We start from the raw sequence: 26,510 nt of genomic DNA on the forward strand, positions 1-26,510 counted from the left end.
TACAGATAAATGAAGCCCACTTCAATTACCAAAAGTTCTCAAATATGACTTTATATAAACATATTTGTGTACACTTAGATTAACTTAGATTCAGTTGTAGGCAGGAATTTTAGTAACACATGAGTAAGGAATGTTCTATTGCACTTATTTTGAGTTATATGGTAACATATTTGCATACTGGTGTCTATACATGACCATCAAAAGAGACTGGGTAACTAATATATGCACACTACTCTCAAATATGTAGAATAATTCCTGGCGTTTAAATTTTAGGCCCTAGCGAAAGGGCGTATCTGTGTATACCCACAGCCAAAGCATTCATTGAGATTGAGGGCTGAATGTAGTTGTTTAAGGAGCTCAAAACTATTAATTGGTTTCATATGGCCAGATAGTTAATGTATCTAATATAGAAAGAGGTTCAGACCTAACTCAAATTGCTTACTTTCCTAGAGTCTAATAAATATGTAAATATATTAAGCTGTCAGAACTACTGACAGTTTAACTAGAAATTTATCCCTTTTAAAAAAAAGTGGTAAAATGTTTTATGAAAGCAAGGTAAGTTGTAACAGAGTAATATTGTGGTTTTTGTTTTCCTTAGAATTTGTTCTCATAAAAGGGACATTAGGAATAAAGGAAAGGAGGGAAAGGATGATTACTTTTAAACTCAGACAGGTCATGGACCAAGAAGAAATAAAGGAGAACCTTTCCCCTTTTTAGTTCTTTTGCATTAAAAAAGGAAAGTAGGACCAGGTGCGGTGGCACATGCCTGTAATCCCAGCATTTTGGGAAGCTAAGGCAGGCGGATCACCTGAGGTCAGGAGTTTGAGACCAGCCTGGGCAACATGGTGAAACTCTGTCTCTACTTAAAATACAAAAATTATCTGGGTGTGGTGGCAGGCATCTATAATTCCAGCTACTTGGAGGGCTGAGGCAGGAGAATCACTTGAACCTGGGAGTCAGAGGCTCCAATGAACCAAGATCATGCCACTGCACTCCAGCCTGGGCAACAAGAGTAAAACGCTGTCTCAGGAAAACAAACAAACAAATAAAAAAACAACAAAGGAAAGTGATAGGAAAACTATGATATTTCTTTTGAATATTAATAACACAAAAATAAGTTATCAACACTGAATGAGGTGGAACTTTTTCTTTTTCCCATCCTCAGCCAACTGGTAGACTTCTAAAGAGGTATTCCTAAATCTGCTCGCATGAGTCTGAGCAAAAAGCCAGAGAACATCATAAGTATGTTGAGCATATAGTGCCTTTCACATGTCTGTAGTTGGTGGCCTCTGTTCATATAAAATAAAGATACTGATACACACTTCATAGAGAGGCTATGAGGATCGAATAAGGTAATGTCCTTAGAAAGCTACAGAGTGCCATAGATTTGCAAGGTTGTAATCATGCCTTTAAATAAGTCCCAAGAACCTTTCATGAACTTGAAAGGATATTTCTGCCTACTATAGAGCTAGTTTCATAACAGTAATCAGTTTCATCAAACATTTCTGACAAATAAGTGCAAATTATGAAATGTAAAATACAGTTTTGTTGTGCTTTAAAAATAGATATTTAGTAGGTCTGGGGTGGAGGGTGGCTGTGGAATTGAGGAAAATATGACTTTTCAGAAGAAGAAAAATTAAGGAACTATAGAAGAGTTAGACAGAAGTAAAAGGAAGAGTAAATGGAAGGGTGTCATGAGGGAATGAAGTAACTCTCCCAGTTTGTGTGACCTGCCCCATTCATTGGTTTCCTGTCATGAGAGGAAGTGGTTCTGCCTGGTGGCCTGGTTGAGGCTGGGGTGGGGCTAAGTGAGCGCATGGAGGAGCTGACCCCTGCTCAGCCAGTCTACTTTCTATTTTTAGAACTTCACGTTCCCCTGCATTTTGAACAACTAAGTAGTACTAGTAAACTCCCCAAGAACTGAGCTCCACTTGCTCTTACAGTCCTCCGTGAGCTCTGCCACAGTACTGATGCAGCCTCTCAGGAGACGCTATTTGGATAAGAATGTCCATGGCAAGGAGGTTGGTTTGTTTCTAAAGGAACAATAATAATACAGGATTGGAGGGAAGGGGACCTTCTCTGGGGAATGGAGATGGTGGATTTGAGGAACCCAGGAGAGGATGGGGCAAGGAGTCTTGGTATAATCAGTTTGTACTGCAGATCACTGTTTTCTCAGGAAGAATCTAAGATGTTGAAAGGCTACTTTTCTTTACATGTGCTTGAATACCAAGGAGACCCTTGGGTGGCTGCCTGGAGAATTGTGTGGCCTGAGTGGGTCTTTGCGCCCATCTGTTTCCCACAAACATGGATGGTGAGGGGCTTCTGCTGATCTCTTTCCTGGCACTCTCATGAGCTCCGATCATCTCCTCCATGGGTGTCCAGGGTCCACCTGGTTGTTTCTGAATTGTCTTTTCTTCTTCCTGAAACTGAGGTCTGTTTCTAAAACGTTGAATGCACTTGGGTCTTTACTCTAGGGAGGTTCAATGCCTGCAGCCTTTGATTACTGCAGTTTAGTTTTGAGAGCACACATTCTTTAGATCACAGTCCAGTTTAATTATCTCTCCCCATCTAACTATCACAGATCATAATTTAGGAGGAGTAAGTAACACTGGTTGATTATAATAGACAGAGTTGTACCACATACTATGTTATTCCCCTCTAATGGGAAAAAAAATAATTTTGGTATCATTGTGTTCTTTGTGAAAAAAAATCTCATTTTCTTTATACGCTGCCTGTGATAACTAGTCAAAATATGTAGAGAAACATTTCTATCTACATTGCATTAATACTGCTGACATCCTACAAAGCAACTTTGCATGTCTGGTACTCAATCTAAATATACTGTCAACCATCTCCCCATCACACAAATATTTATTAGGCACAACCATGTGCAAAACAAAAACGTAAATACCACTTGTCTTTAGCATTTATGTTTGCATTATACAAGATTAAACATATTTGGTGATTACTTATTGGATCTATATATGTACCTCCAAAATATCTACTATGTCCTCCCAAGGATGGAGACCTGGGAATCAAGGAAGCAGTTTCTATTCTTGGCATAGTCCCTGACTTCTGCATGACCTTGGCCAGTTATTTAATCTGTGTTTCTATTTCCCCTTCTGTAAATGGCAATGACTGTGCTTCCCCTTTCCTAGAATGAATTAACTTAGAAAATCACTGTAAATTATGTTTTCTTCCTTCAAAAATGCTTGACACTATTTCCCAGTGGTTGCACACTGATATTTCCCTTCTGTTTCCTATAAATTGTAAGGCAATTTGACCATTAACTCTGAGGATCAGTGACAAATTAACAGAAAATTTCAACTTTTGAAAGTAGAATGGTTGTCAGACAAGTCTTAAATGGAGGTACAAACTCTATGATGCAGAAGAGACTCCGTGATTATAATCTTAATAAGGGTCCAGTAAGGACAAAAAAATATGCAGCAGCTCCTCCACCATTGGGGCCAAGCCATATTTTCTGCAGTGCCAACCTGGACCACTTTGCCAGGCTCGGTCCAGCCCATACAAATGAAGACGTTCTCATTCTCTGCCCAGTTAGCTCCAAAGCTTTGCTTGCTTTATTTGGTCCTTTGCCAATGGGTCCCTTCAGGGTGTGAAAAATGTTGGGTTCTCAACTCCTGGAAGGTTGAGGGAGAACATTATTATTTCTACTTTCTTAGATAAAATGCTGGGCTTTCCAAGAAAAATCTCATAGACATACATGGACTCTCAAGGAACAGCTTGGAAAACTCTACAGTAGGTCAGGACTGGAGTATAAAATAATTACATGCTTTAGAAGTTAAGTAGAAAATAATGTTTCCCGCCATTCTCAATGAAACTGTGACCTCCCATGTCTGAAACGCTCTTCGTGTGCCCTAGCAGTAGAGTACTATCAGGGGCAGGGTGGGTGGTGTCAAAAGAAAGCTGACCACTCTAAGAATAAGCGTGGTTTACGGCCTTCCATCCAAGGATTGGGGGGTGGGGGATGGCCTACAAAATCAGAGAAAAGCAGAGGCATCTAGGAACTCTGAGAAGGGCTTCTGAGAGGGGCTTGCCTAATTGCATTTCTCTATTGTTTACGTCAGCAAATTGGCAAAGAAAGGAGGGCCTGAGTCATTAGGGATGTGTTAGGGATAGATCATTTGGGAGAAACATAGTTTGGCGCAGCAGTGGGGTATGTAAAATTAACAGGACAAAAACAAGACAATTGTTAATGGTAGTTAATTAGAAATGTACTCAAAGACCCAAATTTAATTGACTGCCAGCATGAATGTCTATTATTTTTATGCTGTAACAGTTTTATGTCCCATGTTTTATTTTCAATCTGCACAATGAAAGTTTTAACAATATAAAAATTGAAAAAGTTGACATTTCCTGGGGGCAAAATGTAGGTCAGATGTCTGAGGGAAGTTGTAATTTAAGCAGAACTCTTCTTTTGGAAATACAGTCATATACTTCATCTTTAAATATTGATCACATTCTTTCTAAGTATACATACAGTTTGTATCCATCCATGTGTCTCAACACATGTTCTATGCAGTACACACTGGGTATGCGCCTCCATTCAGGCATGCTACAGAGCATTTTAATTTACCACAAACAAAACCTTAAATCAAAGTGAGGACTTTAAAGAAGACCACTTGACCAAAGACCACTTTAGCAGGACTTTGAGCTTGAACAAACAGCCAAATAAAACTGGCCATCTTATACAGGAGGCTTTCATCACAAGCCAAAAGTGAATGTTCACTTACTAATGAGAAACTTCTTGCATTCTGTTATGTAATTACTGGACCAGGAAGTGCATGCTGCTCAATGTGAATGTTCGGACAACAGCCCTTATTAATATTTCATACAAAGTCCTGAGAATGGAGCATGAGTTCATTTGCCAAAGGCCCCTTTGCCACTTTTCTATGCTTTGTGAGATTTTCCTCCTCTTCCCACTCTTCATGGTAATATAGTGAATCTGATGAATAATTGTTTCTAATGAGTTAACTGTCTCCTGTAATTGCTATCAAACATTTCATTATGTGTTTTAAATTAAACCAAAAGGCTGAGTCATAGGAAATCTATGCTGGATGGTTTTTGTTTTTTTGTGTTTTTTTGAGACAGAGTCTCACTCTGTCACCCAGGCTGGAGTGCAGTGATGCACTCTCGGCTCACTGCAACCTGTACCTCCCAGGTTCAAGCGATTCTCCTGTCTCTATCTCCCGAGTAGCTGGGACTATAGGTGCATGCCACCACACCAGCTAATTTTTTATATTTTTAGTAGAATCGGGGTTTCACCATGTTAGCCAGGATGGTCTTCATCTCCTTACCGCATGATCCACCTGTGTTTGCCTCCCAAAGTGCTGGGATTATAGGCGTGAACCACCACACCTGGCCACTGGATGGTTTTTATAGTGATCTTTTCAGCAAGATTCAGTGTAGCTTCCCAAGTTACCAAAAGATAGTGACACACAATTTGGGAAGATCCTTTAAGAAGGTTGGCAGAACCTCTCAGATTTTCTTTGGCCAAATTCACAGATTTTAAAAAACTGAATAAGCATTTTTATTATTGAATCTAGAAACTAATGTTCTGACGCAAGATCTTTAGGTGATAGATAAGTAGAACAAATCGCTTATGAAACACGCTCCTCTGCCTGGGAATCTACATTTTAGTATATCTCCATTGGCATGGTAGATTTTTGAAATATGGTATCTATTCAGTGACTTTAACGTAAAATCCATGCCCTTTTATTTGACAAAGCAGAACCTGTTGGATTGAGAAGATGGAAAGGGCATGATGGATTTGGACTATGGCCCTGACAGTGCCTTATAATGAGCTTCTGGTCACTAGCTCTTGTTTCCTCATGCTTTCTCTAGAAGCCTCGTAGGACGTTTTGCCACCTTGAATGCAATGGTCTACTTCATTATCATAGCTGTAATAGATTTAATCTGTAAGTCATTTTTGATGCCAAAAGCCATGTTCATCCCTTTACGCACATTATCTCTAATCTATACAACAGTTCTACGGAACGTTGATTGCTTCTCCTATTTTCCCATATGTAAAACTGAAGCTCAGAGAGTTATTTCTCACATGTTTTCAGATTATGGTATAAAAGAGGGGCTGGGTGCAATGGCTCAATCCCAGTGCTTGGGAGGCTGAGGTGAGAGGATCAGTTGAGCCCAGGAGTTGGAGACCAGTCTGGGAAACAGAGAGAGGCTTCATCTCTACAAAAATAAAAATAAAAAAATTAGCTGGGCATGGTGACAAGCACCTATGGTCCCAGCTACTCCGGACACTGAGACGGGAGGATGGCTTGAGACGGAAGGATGGCTTGAGCCTGGGAGGTCAAGTGTTGCCACTGAACTCCAGCCTAGGAGACACAGTGAGATCCTGTCTCAAATAAATAAATAAAAGGCAAGGGGCTAGATAGATTGGCATTCCAGGAGGTTACTTTTCCCTGGTTTCCCATAGGACTCCTCAGAGGACATGCCTGTGGATTCCCAGAGGAAAGGGCCAAAGTCTGCAGGGGATAGGTTTGGGAGGATGCTGGCCTAACCTGGTAGGTTTGCCCTTGCCCCGTACCGAGTTAGAGCTGACCTATCTGCTGGGTTAGAATTGAGCAAAGGATGGGAGAGGAACGGAGAAAGAGGCGAGCAGCAAATAGGTGAATTGGGCTCAAATTCCATAATATCTTTTGGGAAACAGTGATGACATACAGCTGATTTGGGCCCCAGTGGGATGAGCAGGTCTAAATAAGACCAGCCTCAGGAGGGTGGCAAGTCTAATAGTCAATGGGCCTGCTTACTGTGGCACTCTCCCCTGTTCGTATGTCCCTTTCTGTGACTTTCTCACCATGCAGGGGTATTTGATCTCTTGCAGGGCAGGGAAGCCCCATTCTCCCATTTATTGTTCGGGATTAATGTTCTGGATTAGGATTCAGCAAGCACTCGGCCCTCAGTGGGTCTCGCAGAAGCTCATGGCTATTTAGGCAGGAGAGCAATTAAAGGAGATGAAAAGGAGGGGTCAAAAGAAAACGAAGGAGAAAACATGAGGGTTTATAGTTGATGAGGGAATGAAATGGGGACATGGAGGCTGCTAATTTCAGCCTTGGCATGCTTTGGTCTATCACTTCAAATGATTAATTCACTCAGAATTGAAGAATGTTGAGGCAGGCACAGTGGCATGCTCTTGTAATCCTAGCTAAGAGGGAGGATTGCTTGAACCTAAGAGTTCAAGACCAGCCTGGGCAACATAGCAAGATCCCCATTTCAAAAAAAAAAAAAAAGGAATTAAGGAATGTTAAAGATTTAATTTTTGAAAAGAGATTGCTTTATAGGTTGGAAATTGTGGCTCAGAGATAGAGTTATCTCACAGCTAGTTAATGGCAAGCTCAGGACTAGATGCATGTCTCTGATTTCCTGTTTACTATTATTTCTACCATAACATCCTGTTGAGTCTCCATGTGCTTATAAGCTGGCCAAGGGAGTCAACCATGGGTGGTAGATGGTGAGTGCTACAGTTTAGACGCAGCACCAAGGAGGAGGTGGGATCTGGGCCCTAAAGAGGATGCGTAAGTCCTGGAAAGTTAAATGGAAGGGGAGAGGAACAAAGATGTGACGGAGCGACATAGGCATGCAACCCGGGTTGGAAAGTTGAAAAGAAATTGCCGAAGATTAATATGGTTGGTTCATCAGATTTGGGTCGAGAAAATATAAAAACCAAAATTAGAAAGGTAATTTTGGACCTGATGTGAAATGTTTTCAGTGGAGGCTGAATGGCTGAGCCAGGCAGTCACTACCTGGCTAGTGCCTACATGTGCTGCTGTCTATTGGCCGGGAGCCTACTTTGTCCCTTCTCCCAGGCTGATGGGCTTCCACAGACTCATCATTGGTGGTCTTCTACATGCGGCACTCCTCCAGCCTGCGGTACGCACACTATCTCAGAAACTCTGCCTCCCATGTCTGAAGATCAAAGGCTTGGGTTTTCACTTGCCCTTTCAAAACACATTACATGGGTGCCTTATTCCAGTTCCTTAGATCTTTAATGTTCCATTTGCCTTGTCATCATCACTGAAAATTACATAAGATGATCACTGATTGCTACCTTATTGATAAATCAACCCTTGTGAGTATGAAAAAAGTCCTTGAACAAGTAGGGTGAGGAAAACAAAAATTGGTATTTAAAGACCATCTAGAGCCAAATATAATAGAGAATGGTGGTGGCTGACAGAGGCTTTGTAGACTGGGATTCCTATTTTTATTTTATTTATAGCTAAGTTGTTAAGCATTTACCTATGCAATGTTAAGTGCTGGATATGTGCTTTATATGTATCATCTGATTTAATTATCACAGAACTTCTGTGATAGAATTATTACCATTTTCCAGATCAGGCAGAGAGTTTGAGTATCTTGTTAGGACACTGGTCCTGGCTAACATGTCAAAGAGATTATAAGTGAGTGGCCTTCCAGCACAACATCAACCAGGCAATGGAAAGCACATCATTTGTCACTACCAGGATTGGTTGTGCCACAACTACTTAGACATTAAAATGAGTAATTTTTAGTCAAAAGCTCATGATCCACAAAACCAGTATGGTGACATCAAGAGATGCAACATTGTTTAGAGCTTAAGGACGTGGGCCCTCCTGCCTGAGTCTTGGCTTTGCCACCTACTGCCATCCACTGGCTGTGTGATTTGGGCAAAATAAACCACCTCTCCAAGTCTCGGTTTCCTCATCTACAAATAGAGTTAACAGCACTGACATCATAAGGTTATTTGGGGGAGTTAAGTGAGATAATAGATGTGAAGTACTTAGCGCAGTGGCTAGCACATTGCAAGTGCTAAGTTTGTTTGCTGAAAGATACTTGGTACTTCTAGTACTTTTAGGCAGCTCTGGGGCTGCCCACTGCAAAGTCACTTCCCTTTGAAGTGGCATCATGTACACACTAATGTCCTGACAAGATGACCCATGCTATTAGGTTAATGTTCTCCTAGGAAATATATTTGCATCTTGGGACAGGTCCTCTGACTGTTTATTCCAAAGAAATCAGAATGGGACTAGAATTGGTGGCTGTTTCAGATTATTTAGAAAATCAAAGGAGTTACAATATCCAAGGATCTACTCTCATTAGTGAATTCTACCTCAGCTATTCCAATGCTCAGTCACCACGTCTTGGTCAGCCTATAGTAGTATATGGGCTCTTGCCATTTTACTTGCCTATGCTCCATTGTATTCTGATATTTTTCCATGAATTTGACTTGTCTCTTCAATAAACATTATGTTCCTAAACAACAGAAGGAATTAAATCATCTACTTCTTGCAGGGGGTGTGATTTTACATCTTACATGGACTAGGAGTGAGAAAATTCTGTTTTAGTTGAATAAAATGGTACCATTATTGATAAGCCAATATTTTTGCCTATCCTTGAAGATAGGCAAGAAGAAGAGGCCACTGCCAGTCAGTTTTCTATTTGCCATTAGACCAGAAGACACTAGTGGCTCTGTACGTCAGCATCTCTGCCTGAGCTGAAACTGTCCATGACTATCAGTTTGTCAGGTGCTGATACTGCTGTGCCGAGGTTAGCCAGGGTCCTGGCAGATCCCGTGTCTTCATTAATATTCATCATTGTGAATGGAGAGGTGCTGACGGTGGTGACAGTGCTTAGATCAGGGGTGTATGTGAGGTCATTTCACAGTCACTAGAGCCCCTTTTTCAGCATACATGAGGTAAGCGTAGATGGCAGGGTTGTCATCTGATGTGAGGTTAGGTCCACATCTCATCAGGCCATTGTTTGTCAGGATCCACTCTTCACATCAGGGAATTAACTGAGCAAAAGACACATGTTGCTCACTCACTGTTTACCAGGTGATTGGGCCAGGCACCAAAGCTATAATGATGAATAAAACATAGTCCCTGTCCATAGGTAAGTAGCTGTTGATGAAATCAGATAATAAACTGATAACTAACATTAACGATTTGTTTCCTGTGTACCAGGCACTGTGTTAAGTGTGTTACACATTTGGTATCACCCTAGTATTTGCTGATGTCAAAGCAATCTTCTTGCAATTCTTTATTTAAATTATTTTCCTTATGTGTGTGTTTTCAGTGCCTATAATAAAACTAGTAAGACATGGTAGCATGGGGTTGCTTTTATGAGTTGGCTATGCTAAGAACACATCCATTCCCAAAGAATTTGAGGTGGTTCACAAAAAGTACACTACATAACTAAGCAGCCTGGATGAAGTGAAATAAATGGCTAAGACTAGTATGAAGATACTGCCCACAGGCTTTGCTTTCCAGTTGTCAAGAAAGAGAAAGAGAAGTGAAACAAACATTTGCAAGATTAAGGGGCTCATAAAATACCTTTCAGAGAACTGAGATCTAAGATAAATTACTCCTTCTCTCATACGCTGCAGGACACTAATAGTAGGCAAACTCCTGAACGCAATTCTGCACAGTGAGTGTCAGGTCTGGTTAACTAACATCCCTCAATGTTGGCCAATGACATAGCATCAAAGCAGAATTTATTAAAAGTGATTTTGTGGGCTGGTGTGATCTGAGGACAAAATTTCAGAATGATACAAGAAATCAAGAAGACTGCAAGTCCTCCGAGCAATCTTCTGTGACTTTGATTCTCATAGTCAGGTTTTTGACATCCAGAGTTACATAACTGGAATGTTATAAAACCATGATTTCAACTCAGGTCTGGCTAGCTCTAAAATCTGTTTTCCTTATGCTAAACTCTGATTCCCTACCTCCACTCCCAAAAGCTTTCTGGATATTTCAGTATTGAACACTAAATAAAAAGTAAGCTGTTCTCTTCCTTTTTGTGAGAACAAAATATAATGATACCTTAAAATGTTCTCCACTGAACGACTGAAGCTATTATTTTAAGCTTCCTTCTTGAATGTGTTAAAGGATATTTTTTGTAGTTTCTCCTAATATTTTCTTAAAGATTTCTTATTTCTCAATTCAGCCTTCCTCACTGACTAGTCCTTCACTAAGAAGAAAAGTGAATGAACAAAACAGGTGTCCTCTGTGAGTCTCCTATCTGGGTGTAGCCAAGTAAGCACCCACTCTTTTAGCCTCTCAGTTACCCAGGTGTGGAGCTGTGAGGATTCCCTGACCCTGTAAAAGACTGTGTGAAGGAGAGCAGGGAGCAGGAAGGGAGAGGGTGCCTGGTTGCGGGGGAGGGGAGATTGCTGGCACTCTCTCTAGAAGCCAGCAGAAGGAGCGAGGAGGAAGGAAAAGCAGAGGCTGGGAAGAAGGGCCGTGTTCTGAGTGTGAATGGACCACAGGGCTCTCGAGAGCAGGAAGCAGCATGAGCCAAGACGCTCACGGAAAAGCTCTTATCTAAACAGAGGTGGCCTAGGACGCTGGATCCCCTCCACCATTGTCCAGGGAGCCGACCCAAAGCCCACAACCCCCGAAACTCTTCTCCACTCCCCCTTCTCCATTGAGGCAAGAAGTAGTTTTCAGTATGGGCTCCAAGGCGTCACTAGGTCTCTCATTGCACAAAAAAGTCACTCCTCCAGGATCCCCTCGGCCTGACCCTGTGACCACCCAGAAGGCCCAGGCCCTTTTCCTGGTGCAAGAGGAGCAGGAACCATTCTGTCTAAACACTCCTTCCAATGCTATGCCTTTTTCTGCCAGCATCCGCTCTCCTATATTGTTTCATTTGTTTTAAGAGAACGTGGCCAGGCACAGTGGCTCGCGCCTATAATCCCAGCACTTTGGGAGGCTGAGGCGGGCGGATCACCTGAGGTCAGGAGTTTGAGACTAGCCTGGCCAACATCGTAAAACCCCTGTATCTACTAAAAATACAGAAATTACCTGGGCGTGGTGGTGTGTGCCTATAATTCTAGCTACTCAGGAGGCAGAGACAGAATTGCTTGAACCTGGGAGGCAGAGGTTGCAGTGAGCTGAGACTGTACCACTACACTCCAGCCTGGGCGACAGAGTGAGACTCCAGCTCAAAAAAAAAAAAAAAACGGTTAGGCACAGTGGCTCACGCCTGTAATCCCAGCACTTTAGGAGCCCAAGGCAGGCAGATCACAAGGTCAGGAGTTTAAGACCAGACTGGTCAACATGGTGAAACTCCGTCTCTACTAAAAAATACAAAAGTTAGCTGGACATGGTAGCTCATGCCTATAATCCCAGCTACTTGGGAGGCTAAGGCAGGAGAATTGGTTGAACCCGGCAGGCGGAGGTTGCAGTGAGCTGAGATTGTGCCACTGCACTCCAACCTGGACTACAGAGCAAGACTCCATCTCAAAAAAAAAAAAAAAGTGAGTGTCCAGGCACAGTGGCTCATGGCTCAAGGCTTATGCCTGTAATCCCAGCACTTTGGGAGGCCGAGGCAGGTGGATCATTTGAGGTCAGGAGTTCCAGACCAGCCTGGCCAACATGGCAAAACCCCATCTCTACTAAAAATACAAAAATTAGCTGGATGTGGTGGTGGGCACCTGTAATCCCAGCTACTTGGGAGGCTGAGGCAAGAGAATCACTTGAACCCGGGAGGCAGAGGTTGCAATGAGCCGAAATGGTGCCACTTCACTCTAGCCTGGGCAACAGAGTGAGACTGCATCTCAAAAAATAAATAAAAAAAGAACATGACAGGAGGGGAAAAGATAGTGTTTGCAGATTCTGTTAATCTGATGGCTCAGACACACGATTGCTAATGTTTTGACACGAAACCCACAGTAGCAGAGGAATGTTTACATCAGGCCCTGCTACAGGATGGCTGCCATAATGGGGGCCAGCCCTGGTCATGCCCTCTGGCAGGGTTCCAGGTGGGCTTTTTTTTTTTCCTTCCTATTTTTTTTTTACAGACATTTTACAGCCTCAATTTGCTTTTCATTACTCCTCTACCCTTTTGTTTCCCAGCTTGAAATGATTCAGTATTCTTTACAAACAGATTCTAATCACAGTTAGCACGTGCAGTAAAATCTCATTAAACAGATAAGCAGAGTTCACACAAGTCCTCAGATTTCATCATCCAAAAAAGAAAAAAAAGAGAGGGAGATTAATATCTGTCTTGAGACTTTGTAGAACTTTCTAGAGCCTCTTTGCTGCCAAATTAAATATGATTTCATTATACATTTAATATAAACATTCATTCCTAGGCAATGGCTCTGGGTCAAATAGGCAGCCATTGGGGGTTGGGTACTCAAATCACCACTCACCCACACCCCTGTCCCCAGGGCACTCATTCTAGTATTGAAGTTTGTAATAAAACAAGTCAGCTTCATCCCACAACATGGTCACTGAGCATGTAGACAAAAGTTACCAAGGAGAGAAAAAATTGTGATAAATATTGGATGGTTTTATTTTGTTGTAAGATTTTTTTAATGATAAAATGTATCAACCAGTAGAAGGCAAAGAGTTCCTATAATTTCACCATCAAAGCATATTTATGACCAAAACAAACTAGAATTTATGTCAAAAATGTAACAAAAATGTCAAGTGTTCTTCTGCCCCTTTCCCTTGTCCTCATCCACCAATAGATAAGTGTGTCTTCTTTCTCCCTCTTGAAAACAAAATTTTAATTTTCCCGGTGTCTCTGACTTTGTGCTGGTTTGAATTTGGAGGCCCCCCAGAGTTTTCCTCTGTAACAGGTGACTGAGCTGGATTTCCCTTATGGTGGGAAAGGTTTGGAGAGGTTTTGGGGATCAGAAGTCACCCTACTTGATGGACAGAGCTCTGGGATGGTGAAAGAGTTAGGAGAGTCTGGGTTCTGATCCTAATTCTGCTCCTTCCCCTGTGAGCCTGAGCAAAGCATTTGATTTTTCTGAGTCTCAGTTTCCTTATTGATAAAAGGATTTATGAAATAGGGATCATAATACCTGCTTCATAGGGTGACTGTGAGAACTAATTGAGGCAAAATGTGCATTGCTTCTAGCCCAAGCTATAGTAGCACATAGTAGCAGCACGCAAAACTTGTTTCCCTTCAACCAGCCAAGAATCAGATAATAGCACAACAGAGATTTTGAAAGAAATGCCAGCTTAATATCATTTATTGAAAGAGGATTCTTTTTTAAAAAATCTGTGTGTCTTAAGACTCAGGCTGTAGCGCAGACCTTCTAGAATCAGTTAGGTTATTAAACTTGCAGGAAATCATTTATGAAATGAGAATTTTATACTGGATTGCTACAGGAGTCTTGGGTACCATAACAGACACTAAACAGATGGACAGTTTCTAGAAAGGCTAAATAAAGTGTTGAACCATCCCACCCAATTCTCCAGAGAATCGATCATTTTCTCACAAGAGAACCACTTCAAAGTAAATACAAATACTTATTATCAGTAGCTAACTCACCCAGCTGGGCTTTCCCTTCTGATTCCACCAGATGTGACAATCTATCCTCTAAAGAAAAGAAAGTACCAGCTCTGAACTTTAAGTAGTGGGATGGGAGAGGAAGGCAGGAGGAATGAAGAAAATCTAAAAATAAGAATTGTTAAAAACTAGCAAGGCTGGACACGGTGGCTCACGCCTGTAATCCCAGCACTTTAGGAGGCTGAGGCAGGTGGATCACCTGAGGTCAGGAGTTCAAGACCAGCCTGGCCAACATGGTGAAACCCCATCTGTACTATAAACACAAAAAATTAGCCAGGCGTGGTGGAGGGTGTCTGTAATCCCCGCTACTAGGGAGGCTGAGGCAGGAGAATCACTTGAACCTGGGAGGCAGAGGTTGCAGCAAGCCACAATCGCATCACTTCACTCCAGCTTGGGCAACAAGAGCAAAACTCCACCTCAGGAAAAATAAAAAAACAGCAATTAATAAAAAGCACAGGTGAACACAAAAGGGTACCTTTGGGTATACACTGTGCATTACATTTTGTGAGTGTCGGATTTGTAAAGGTGAATGGAACCTGACTTGAATTCAGGAGCCACAAGGTGACAAAGTGAGCTCTCAAAGATACTGTAGTATAAAGTGTAATTGCAGACTGTGCATGCACTAGTCATTCAACATATTTTGGTTGTGTAACATAAGAGATGTTTAGCAAATTTTGAAAAGAGGCTGACCATGTTATGCAAATAGAGCTAAAAAAAAAGACATTAAACCCTCAAAGTAGTAATGGTGTTTGTGTAGTGAATATTTGAGACGTCTTTTCTTATTATATCTGCGAAGTACTGGAGCATAATAACTGCTTGTCATATGATGGTAGTACATGGATATCATGTTACATATGGTGTTGAAGTTAAGTGCACACGTTGTGAAATGAGCCGGAACTGAGTACAGATTCTGCCAGCAGTCAACACTGTCAAGACTGTAGCTTTGGCCAGACGCATTGGCTCACACCTGTAAACCCAGCACCCTGGGAAGCTGAGGAAGGCAGATTGCTTGAGCCTAGGAGTTTGAGAACAGCCTGTGCAACATGGTAAAACCCCGTCTCCTCTAAAAATATAAAAACTAGCCTGGCATGATGGCACACACATGTAGTCTGGGCTACTCAGGAGGCTGAGGTGGAGAATCACTTGAGCCCAGGAGGTCAGGGCTGCAATGAGCCAAGATCACCCCACTGCACTCCAGCCTGGGCGACAGGAAAAAAAAAAAAAGAGAGATCATAGATTTGACCCCTCTGTTGGCTTTGCCTTTTTCTGTGGCCCTAGACTGCCTTCATCTGTCTTTGGTCACAGAGAAGCCAAATATTTTTTAGTGTGATGGGAACAGGGCAAATTCATCACCACTACAAGAAAATCAACCCAAAGCATGTAGGTCAGTAGTGTCATCTGCATGTATAAAGGGTGGCCGTTTCCCATAATGTGTCAAAAGAAGACTAATAGCTTAGACCAGATGGGGAGTTCCACAGATGGCTCCCACTTGGAGAGTCCCACTTGGAGTATAGAAGGCTGATATATCACAGGTGAGGTTCTAGCTCCATGTGTTGGAAACATAATTGGCTGCTTTCTTTTAATTTATTTATATCAATCTCTAGTCCGAAACTAAGTTGTTTCAGCTCCAGAGCAATCAGCAGAGATGACATGGAGTACACTCTTAGCCCAGAATTTTTTTTTTCCTTTCACTGGCTATAAATACCTCTCTGCCATTGTACTTGGCATGCTATATGCAAATGGAGGTAGGAGTCCTATAGCTCATTAGGAAAGGGATGGAGGCTTGGAGCAAAGAGAGGACAGCGCTGAGCTGAGGCTGATAACAGTGGCCTTGTCCAGAATAGTGCATGGGAGCTTTCTTATCTTGCTTTGGCAGGAGGTGCTGTGGACTTCCTGTGCGAAATCAGGAGCGAACGCTGCTTTCCTCTTGTTGTTCGGCTTCCTCCCCCCTCAAGACAGTTCCCAGCACAGTGATTATCTCTGCATCTTCAAACATGGCACAATCTACTTCCTTAAGAGCTTGATGTATTCTTAAGGCTTAGGCAAATTCCCCTCCCCTCAAATCTCTTTTCAAGTGCTGTTACATAGTAAGGCTTCTAAATGACATTCTATTTTTATAGCTCCAATTACAAAGAGGGAAAAATAACAGCCCCTAAATTAGAAAATAGCCACAGAATCTGTCCTTTTTATGTGGAAGAGCTGGCAATAAGTCTGGCCTATAGCTTCCATACTAGGGCTTGTGCCCTTAGTAACTCAGAGTCATAGGTGTGGGATGGGGGAGGTGTGGGGTGTCAGAGGTCAACAGCCCCAAGTGAACTCAGATAGCAGACTGTATTTCCCTTGAGAAACACTCAGGCTTGCTTTATTCTAACGTATTTCTTTGCATTTCCTAAAGCCCAAGAGTATGAAATTAAGATCTTTGACTAGGGCCCCCCCTATCTTTTTCCTTGCTTTGGGGAAAAAGGAATAAAATCTAAAGCCTTGTCTTCCAGATACAAGAGAACTTAAGCTGTTTGACGCCACAATCCCAAGTACATATGCATGTGTCTAATCTAGGTAATATACACATGTGTATATGTGCACATTATACATACTCATACCTGTACTGAGAGTGTATGAAAGATAGTAAGTCTAACAGGAGATTAAGGCAGGGATATAGCTAGAAAATGGAGAATACGGATAATGAAAACATAGGGCAAAGTGACTCTTATATAATGACTTTTAAACTTTGTCATTAAAATGTTTCTAATAAAGGAGAAAGTATACATTTCTCTTTGGCTTAGTTTACTCTACTTATCAATAAGCATTAAAATGTTCACTTATTTTACCTGATGATTATGATAAGGATTATAGCTGGTAAAAACTGCAGAAATTCCTTAAGGAATGGTCACCTCTTATTCATTCTTTTTAAATTTTAAATCTTATAATCTAACTGTAAAGACAGACATCTTTAAAAACATTTGGATAAATCTGATATATGATTTAGGTGCAAACACCACTACAGAATTATTGCGAATTCTCTCAGATGTAAAAGTAGCATTGTGGTTATATTAGAAAAATTTGCATCTTTTTTAGAGATACCCACTGAAGTACATATGGCTAAAATGACAAGATGTCTGAGGTTTGTTTTAAAATACAGAAATCCTTCATTTGGCCAGGCTGAAAATTTATAAAAATAAATAAATCAATCAAATACAGAAGAAAAAAAAGAAGGGATAGATTAAGCCAATGTGACAAAATCTTGATAACTATCAAATCTGGGTGATGAGTGTATAGGGACATATCACACTACAGCTAGTGCTCGACTTATGACCACGATTGGTTCTGACAGACCGGTCGTAACATGATTTGGTCGTAAGTTGAGTAGGCTATATGCACGCGGAGATAGTAGTGCTGCCAGAAGCTGGTCCGCACTGTCGTACGCCCAGCTGGGCAACGTTTGCGCAGCCAGACGCGGAGCAGTCGTGGCTAGCGATTGTGGTCGTAAAGTCGACTGGTCGTAAGTTGCATAGGTCGTAAGTCGATCAATACCTGTATTCTCTCTATTTATCAGTATGTTTGAAAATAATAAACAATTAGAAACAAATAAAAACTTTTACCAAAAGCAACATGTGCCGTCTGCATATGTGCAAATGCTTATGGGGTGCCGACGGCATGCTCAGGCCCTGCTTAGCTATGGGGACAGAGTGGATATGTCGATTTGTCCCCTGTCCTCCTGTAGCTGTTAGCCCAGTGGGTCCTCAGAACCATTAAGTCAGCACTTAAAAGTTGGTGAGTACTCTGCAGGAGGACATTCCAGGGCAAGGACCCCCACAGATGCAATAGTTTAATACTCTGGAGTCCTTCTCAGCTCAAGGACCAGAGAGGAATAATAACAGAATGTTTTTCTGACCACATTACCTTCTATCTTCTCCTTTTCTTACTGACTTTAGCATCTCACTTTCCTCTCACATAAGTCATCCCTGCTCTTGGCTATTTAAGATGAACCATTCATTTTTTTTCTGGAAATGAAGCTTAAAAAGTCCACTTGGCCTGTAATCTCAGCTACAGGCTGAAGTGGCAGGATTTCTTGAACCCAGGGGTTTGAGACTGCAGTGACCTATGATTGCGCGCCACTGCACACTAGCCTAGTGACAGAGTGAGACCCTGTCTCTAAAAATAATAATAATAATAATAAAATTCCTCTTGGTTTAAAAATCTGCAGAATCTGCCCAAGACATGTACAAATTAGAGACCAGCAAGCTTTCTGCTCAACAGAAATTTTAGTCCAGAAAGTCAGAATGCAAAATGGTGAAATGTTTAAAACAGAGAGAATTGATAGACCTCAAAGATAAATAATACCAACACCCTTATTTTATAATTAAACACTTGAGGCCTGAGAGCTTACCATGTTACCCCAAAACTTGAACAGAAATAGACTGAATTTAATAACTGCTTCGTGATGTTTATTTTCATATGCACTTAATTAGCCCTGGAAAAAATTAGCTGTCCAACTTCATATTCTGACTAAAAGCCAGCCTTTTATACATATAAAATGCTATGATTTCCTTGAGGTTTTCATTCATTAACATAACTTCATTTTTTTCCCCTGTGTTTGCATGTTACTTCCACTAAAAACTAAAATCTAGATATTAAATGTTCTAATTTATGCATTTTTATTTAATATTAACATTTATAACAAGAAGGATGTATGGTGACACACTGGTATGGGGCTTTTTTCAAGTATCAGCCAAATATATTTGCTATTTTTAAGTTTTGAGGATGAATATTGGAAAAAATCTAAGGAAAAGAAGACTCAGACATAAAATTTGTGACTTTGTAATCTGAGGACTTACACCAGGTTTTTATTTCACCTGTCCCCATGGACTGGACCATGCTGCAGAGCCACATTGTGATAACATTTTTTTTTTAATAGGTCTGACTTTTGTTCCAATAATGAAGAGTCCTTTATCCTGGATCCTGACAGCAACATAGGAAACAGAATTGAGAGCATCACTCAGCGCATGACAATAATAGAAGGAAAGAAGAAGGTACTGTTTGTAAAAATGAGCAATGAGATACTCATTGTACAAATACACTCTCCACTCCCAATTCTAGGTTTACTGGAACCAGAAGTAATTCAGATGTTCAAACAAAAATTCAGAGAGAAGAAAGAAAATATCTAAGCTATGTCTTCATGGAGATACACACAGACACTACTGAAGCTACCAATTGCACCTTAATGAGCACTCATGCCTAATGGTAGAGATGGCACTGTCCAGTTGAACATCAAACTGGTCCACATTGATGGTTCACAATCCCGGCTGCATGTTAGAATACTCTACCAATTATTGTTACATCCAAATCTCTGGGGTGCAGCCTAGGGCTTGTAAAAGCTTCCAGGTGATTCCAGCATGTAACGAGGACTGAGAATCACTAATGTACATAAAGTGGGATCCCAGTAAGCAAAAGCTAATGCAAGACTTAGAGCTACAACTGAATGTTTCTATTTTCTGAAATATCATGTATTTCCCTCTGTCTTTGCAAGAGCAAAGCCTAAGTTGGGATATGCAAACACACACAAGCCATCAAGATTCCTTGACCTCATCAGCACACTGCTCATTTTATACTCCCCTAACCCCTATTGAACCTTGGCAATAGCTAACAAGCCTGTGAGCTAGGCAAGTCTCAGTGGATCTCAGACCTAGTGGCTTTTTCCTGTTGAATTAGTAAAGAATACACTTAAAAATCTGCTATTGTTTGGCACAGGGATAATGATTCTTTTTTTTTTTTTGAGATGGAGTCTCATTCTATTGCCCAGGCTGGAGTGCAGTGGCGCGATCTCAGCTTGCTACAACCTCTGCCTCTTGGGTTCAAGTGATTATCCTGTCTCAGCCCCAAGTAGCTGGGATTATAGGCATCTGCCATCATGCCCAGTTAATTTTTGTATTTTTAGTAGATACCGGGTTTCACCATGTTGGCCAGCTTTGCCTCAAGCTCCTGACCTCAGGTGACCCGCCTCCCTAGGCCTCCCAAAGTGCTGGGATTACAGGAGTAAGCCACTGCACCCAGGTGTGATTCTTTAAAAAAGAAAAAAATATCAAGTATCCCCTGGCTGACATGTCTGTTCACTCATATATATCTTGATTTGGAGTAGAGACTGTTAATACAGATTCCACTGCCTGCTTGAGTGGGTATGCTTATGTTATCTATTCAGCCCTACACTTTGCATTTGAAGATGGTAAAGTAGATGGCATCATTCCTCATGTAGGGTTTAACAGTCACAACAAATAACATCTATAATTTTCATTATGTGAAACTTTTTGACATACGCTAACCTCAACATCATTCTTTGGCAGGTGAGAGTGCTTCTCTCCATTTTAAAGATAAAACAGGGATAAGATGATTAATCCAAAGCCAGCTTAAAAGTGTAAATGAGAGACTCAAACCAAAGTCTTTTCTTTCCAAAACTTAATGCTCTTATAGCCAAGTAAGCCAATGTAGAAATTAGTCAGAGTAGCAATAGCTTATATGATAACACCAGTAGTCTCTTATTAAACATTTAGGAAGGTTTTAATAACTATAGTGGTAGCTGTAGGTAGTTTACAACTCTTTTTCTCTAACAGAAACAAACAGTACTTTAAAATATTCCATGATGTGTAGCTATTGAAAAGAGAGCAGTTTAATGAAATACTTAGAGGAAATTATATAAACTTGAAAGTTTAATTTGTATTTTTTTTTTTTTTTTTGGAGACAGAGTCTCACTCTGTTGACCAGGCTGGAGTGCAGTAGCGTAATCTCTGCTCACAGCAACCTCCACCTCCCGGGTTCAAGCAATTCTTATGCCTCAGGCTCCCGAGTAGCTGAGATTACAGGCACATGCCACCACATTTGGCTAATTTTTGTATTTCTAGTAGAGACGGGATTTCGTCATGTTGGCCAGGCTGACCTCAAACTCCTGTCCTCAGGTGATCTGCCCGCCTTGGCCTCCCAAAATTCTGTGATTACAGGCATGAGCCTCCACACCCAGCCTTCAAATATTTTTAATAAGGAAACTAACTCAGTTTAATAGCAGTGGACAGCAAATTAGTTGTCACAAAGTACTAGAAAAATGTCAAGATGCTATTTGTTGGTTGTGTCGATTCATGTTGCCTTTCCCTGACCATATCAGGAGGATGTACTGTTAACTGATGAATATTAACACAAGAATTTATGAGCTTAATTTCAGTGGCAGCTTCTAGTGTTATTTTATCCTATCCATAAAAATATACAATAGGAAATAAAATGAAAGACAAGAAAGCTAGGTGAGGTTTCTGGCTAACCCAAACCATGAGGTAGCAACTTGACTCCATATATAATATAAAACCTATAAAAACCAGTGGAAGTGGAGTATCAAAACATGGCCACAATAAAAGAACTTTCCTGATTTTCTCCATGAGGGTTTAAAACAAATTTATTGTCTTTTAATTTTATAGTTATGCAGAAGGTTTTAAATATAGACCTCTACAGTTGTGCTACCCTGCCTGCCCTCAGAAGCCCTGGAGTCAAACTCCGACACTTCCTCTCTGTGTAACCACATACAAACCAGCTCACCTCTCTCAACCTGAGTTCTTTCCTCCAAAAAAACAGAACTAATGATACTTGCCCTACCTAGCTTCCTGTTACAAAGATGAAATGAAATAACATAATGAAGGCTGGGCACAGTGTTCATGCCTGTAATCCCAGCACTTTGGTAGGCTGAGGTGGGTGGATCATCTGAGGTCAGGAGTTCGAGACCAGCCTGGCCAATATGGTGAAACATTGTCTCTACTAGAAATACAAACATTAGCCAGGTGTGGTGGTAGGCACCTGTAATCCCAGCTACTCGAGAGACTGAGGCACAGGAATTGCTTGAACCCAGCGGAGGTTGTAGATTGTGCCACTGCACTCCAGCCTGGGTGACAGAATGAGACTCTGTCTCAAATAAATAAATAACATAATTAGAAAGCCCTATACAAGTACTACTTTATTAAAGTGAATGTCATATGTAGCCTTATGCAATTCCCCAAACTGATTGTGATCATATACAATGAAGACTTTGTTAAACAATTGTTTGCACTGAAAAAACTTTTAATACTCTTAGTAAACAAAGTCATAGATATATTATATATATATATATATATCCCATTAGCAGCTATAATTGTAATACATTAGACTTAAACTATTGATTTCATGTCTTGAATTTAGGAGAATTTACTAATTTTACTTTTAGCATCTATTAATACATCTTTTTGTGGGTGTGAAAAAAAGTGTATCTTTCATATGATGGTGACAAATGGAAGTTCTGCTGTTTCTGAGTTATATGCAGTGCTCTTTCCTTTACAATTAAAACTGTTTTTATTTTCTATACATTTTTAGAAAGCAAATTAAAGTCCCAGCTTAGACTGCGGTGATCCCTTTATCCACTGTCACATGGTAGCCTGCCCAGCAATGCTGCTCCGCAGGTCAGTGGGGCAGCGCTCACACTCACGCTGGAGCACCTGTAGATTTTTTTTTCTTTGGTTTTTTTTTTGTTTGTTTGTTTAACTCAAGGAAGGGTATAGAGGACAATAAAATGTAGTTTCCTTATTGGCGAGTTTTGGCCCAGATTTGTGAAAAGTGAGTCATCAACTGGAGCTGCCAGTAGCAAATGTGCACTTTTCATATTGTCTGAATGGGACTGCCAAACTTTAGGTTTGTAGATATAGAATAGGAAGTAGAAGGAACCCCATGTTAGAAAAAACACACAGGAAATACGTTATCATAACATTAATTCTGTAAGGTTGGAGAATCATTACAATTTTAATGAGTTGGCAATATTTCCATTGAAATCCTGCTGACTCTACCTTGAAAAGCGTGCCCTGTATGAGACAAATCCATGACAGGACCAAGAATCCTAACCACAGAATTATAGCTTGTGTTTCAGTTCCCACACACACCCCAATTTTTTCTAATTCTCATGTTCTATTTTCCCATCAGTTGGCTCAAATATGCCACCCTGGGTTAATTTTAGATTCTTCCATGACCTTTACACATCTACTTTTATTTCTCCGTGAAACACTTAAAAGGAAGCTATATTAGAAACATCCCGAGATTAAAATCAGTGTTCCATATATAGATTTTTAAAAAACGAGTACTGGAATTATGCTGAATGACACATCACCCCATCCATTCTATTCCGTGAGGTTCAAACAACATTGTAGTAATGAATTACTAATGCTTAGTGAAGGGGAAGGAAGGAAGGAGCATGAAAAACTCCAAAGTTACAGTACTTGATGATAGTTTTATGAGCATTTCTGGATCATACAAAAGAGCCCAGAAAATCAGCTTGAAGGATCTATCTTTAACATGTAAATCCTTGAGGGCCAGGCTAGGCAACTGGAAGCACCCCAAAAAGCAAACGTAGTAAAAATGAAGAGTAGAAAGCATGCATCCTATAACACTAATATAAACTTTGATATTCTTATTTATTTATTTATTTATTTTGGTGTGAACCTCCACTTCCCATGTTCAAGCGATTCTCCTGCCTTAGCCTCCCAAATAGCTGGGATTAAAGGCACATGCCACCATGTCCAGCTAATTTTCGTATTTGTAGTAGAGATGGGGTTTCACCATGTTGGCCAGACTGGTCTTGAACTCCTGACCTCAGGTGACCCACTCTCCTCAGCCTTCCAAAGTGCTGGAATTACAGGCCTGAGCCACCACGTCTGGCCTGATATTCTAATTTTATTTCAGCACTTCTGCTTTCTTTTTCTTCCTCAGTCCTCTTTCACTTATTTTCAATTGTGGAAAATGAAAACGAATTATAGAACCAATACAAGTAGATATCCCTAAGAATTTCTTTTGGCATACCTTACAAAATAAATGATAATTTCAAACATACAACTCAAATTCTTGGTTACTTTCTCTTTGAAAGTATTCAGTTGATATTGCATGCCCCCATTGTCAGGCTATTTTCATTTTTTTCTCTTGATACCATAGTATTTGGATATAAACCCTGAGGAACAGATTTTTTCCTTCGTTCAGAAGACTCAGCTATTGAAACTCACTGACCCATGAGAAGCTGTCTTCTAGTCCAGCCAAACTACACTGATCTACAATTCACACTTGAGCTCCTTTCTCTGACCCTATAAAGTTTAAACTTTAATTGTCAAATATTTTATTCTTAGTGAAAATATGTTTGAATTTATAATTTAAAAATATATCCTCTGAAAGAGAAGTACTCTAGAAATGAGATAAATTTTAATGAAACTGATCATAGGATATGTTTCACCTTATTTTTAAGTTTTCTTCTTTAATTATAACCATTGTATTTATCAAATGTATTTTCAAACCACATAATATTACAACAGTTGAAAAACAGCTTGCAGCTTATGTAAAATGCTATCAAAGAAGCAAATTAGTATTTCTGTAAATCGTAGTTAATATTTAATTTACGTTACCCATCTCTGCTGATTAAAGGAGGTATTCTCAAGGAAGAATTCAATTCAAGGTGTAGACAGAACTTTGCCAAAAGATCTGTGTTATTCGATTTAAAGGGTTTCAAGGCTTAGAAGCAATTTGGTGTAGAGATTAAGAGCACAAGAACTGGAGGCAGACACATCTGGGCATAAGTTCTGCCCAGGCCTGTCTGTGGTACTGTGCATCTTTGGAAGAATCATTTAATTTCTCTGAACCTCAGCTGTCATATGTGTAGAATAGGGTAATCTACCCATCTCACAGGGTTGTAGGAAGGATTAAATTAGACAATGCCTTTAAAGTACCTTGCAAGCTGCCTGGTGCATTATAAGGGATACATAAGGCTACCCAGAAACAAAGAAATAATGTAAACTCCCATCAACATCATTTTCTGCTTCTATTTTAATAGAAGCTTTGGAGAGGTGTGTTCTGGGGCAGGCTCGACTCTGAGTAAAGTGTCCTGTTTTGGAAGGTGTCATTCACCTAAAAGAAGAAAAACTCAAATACATTTCTATCTCCATCTTGTGACCTGGATTCATTTCACTTCTGGGCACCTCAATTTTATTCTGATTATATGTAAATTGGGACCTATTTGACTATCCGTTGGAGACTTGTAAAATGGCCATGGCCATTCCCAGGTTACCTGCACAGGTCGTAAACATGGCAAATTTATACATCTGAATTGACTTTTCCTTGCCATGAAACCCAGTTCTTGTTCTCAGTTGCTCTGAGTTCCATGAAGTCAAAATCTTTTAAATAAAAACCCAAACACAACTGATAGATGCAGATAAATGCTGTCCATAATTTCAAACACTCTGAAGACAATAGAAATGGGTTTTTCACTTATTTACTGGGCAACAATTAATCTGAGAATCTAAGTAAGCTTCTCCTTAGGCGCATTAGGATAAACACTTGAGAACTAACTTCATAACAAAAAAAGTGCTAGAGCTGACAGCTGAGCATGAGAAGGGTTCATCTGAGCTCCTTGTTTCTGAATTTTTTGCAAACTGCTTTAAAACATCTAAGCTTCCTGAGACAAGAGAGTCAGAGTCTTATTTCATGATCTCTCCAGTCTTCTAGCTTCCACCAGCTAACAATCCTTTCATGTTGCCAGCTTCTCTTCTAACTACTTCCATTTCCTTCCCTGACTCTAAAGTGGTGAGTATAACAATTACAAGGAAATGGCTATTCGGAATTTTTTATGTCCCACCTCTTACAAAGAGTCATCATCAAAATAAGGAAAAGGACACCTGAAGGCTCTTTGCCTTCATATGAGCTTTCCTTGCAAAACAGAGAATAATTTTTGTATGATAATCAAGGAGGGAAAGTCTTCTCTATCAGCTTAAAGAATAATAGAGTTAAGGGAAGGGATTGTGTCATATTCATCTGTCTCCCTTACAACATCTGGGCAATGCCTTGATAATCACTCAATAAATGTCTGGTAAATTGTCTGCCCAATTATTGCAGACACTTTCATTACCAATAATTTCAATAACACACAGAGAATATATGAGTAGGTGTAATTAACCGGATCCTTCCAACAAACAGAAGAGAAAGCACTACATACTACTCACTATACCACAGTGAAAATTAAAGAGAATTTGGATGAATGAATTTGCTGGCTAAAAACATTAGGAGCATGTCTTCCTGATCTGTAGATTAAAGACAGAAATACCTTAATTTGGCCGGGCGCGGTGGCTCAAGCCTGTAATCCCAGCACTTTGGGAGGC

General features: G+C 40.4%; 1 protein-coding gene across 2 annotated transcripts in view; it reads left to right on the forward strand.

Moving 5' to 3' along the window:
• Positions 1 to 26,510, forward strand: part of FLT1 (fms related receptor tyrosine kinase 1) — a 197,116-nt gene that overhangs the window by 73,047 nt on the left and 97,559 nt on the right. For both annotated transcript variants that reach the window (XM_017537494.2, XM_017537496.2), the window contains one exon: positions 19,241 to 19,355. In XM_017537494.2, the coding sequence (XP_017392983.1) occupies positions 19,241 to 19,355 (115 nt within the window). The remainder of the gene's footprint in view (positions 1 to 19,240; positions 19,356 to 26,510) is intronic.

This window comes from Cebus imitator, unplaced genomic scaffold (assembly GCF_001604975.1).
Source record: "Cebus imitator isolate Cc_AM_T3 unplaced genomic scaffold, Cebus_imitator-1.0 Scaffold103, whole genome shotgun sequence".
Lineage (NCBI taxonomy): Eukaryota > Metazoa > Chordata > Mammalia > Primates > Cebidae > Cebus > Cebus imitator.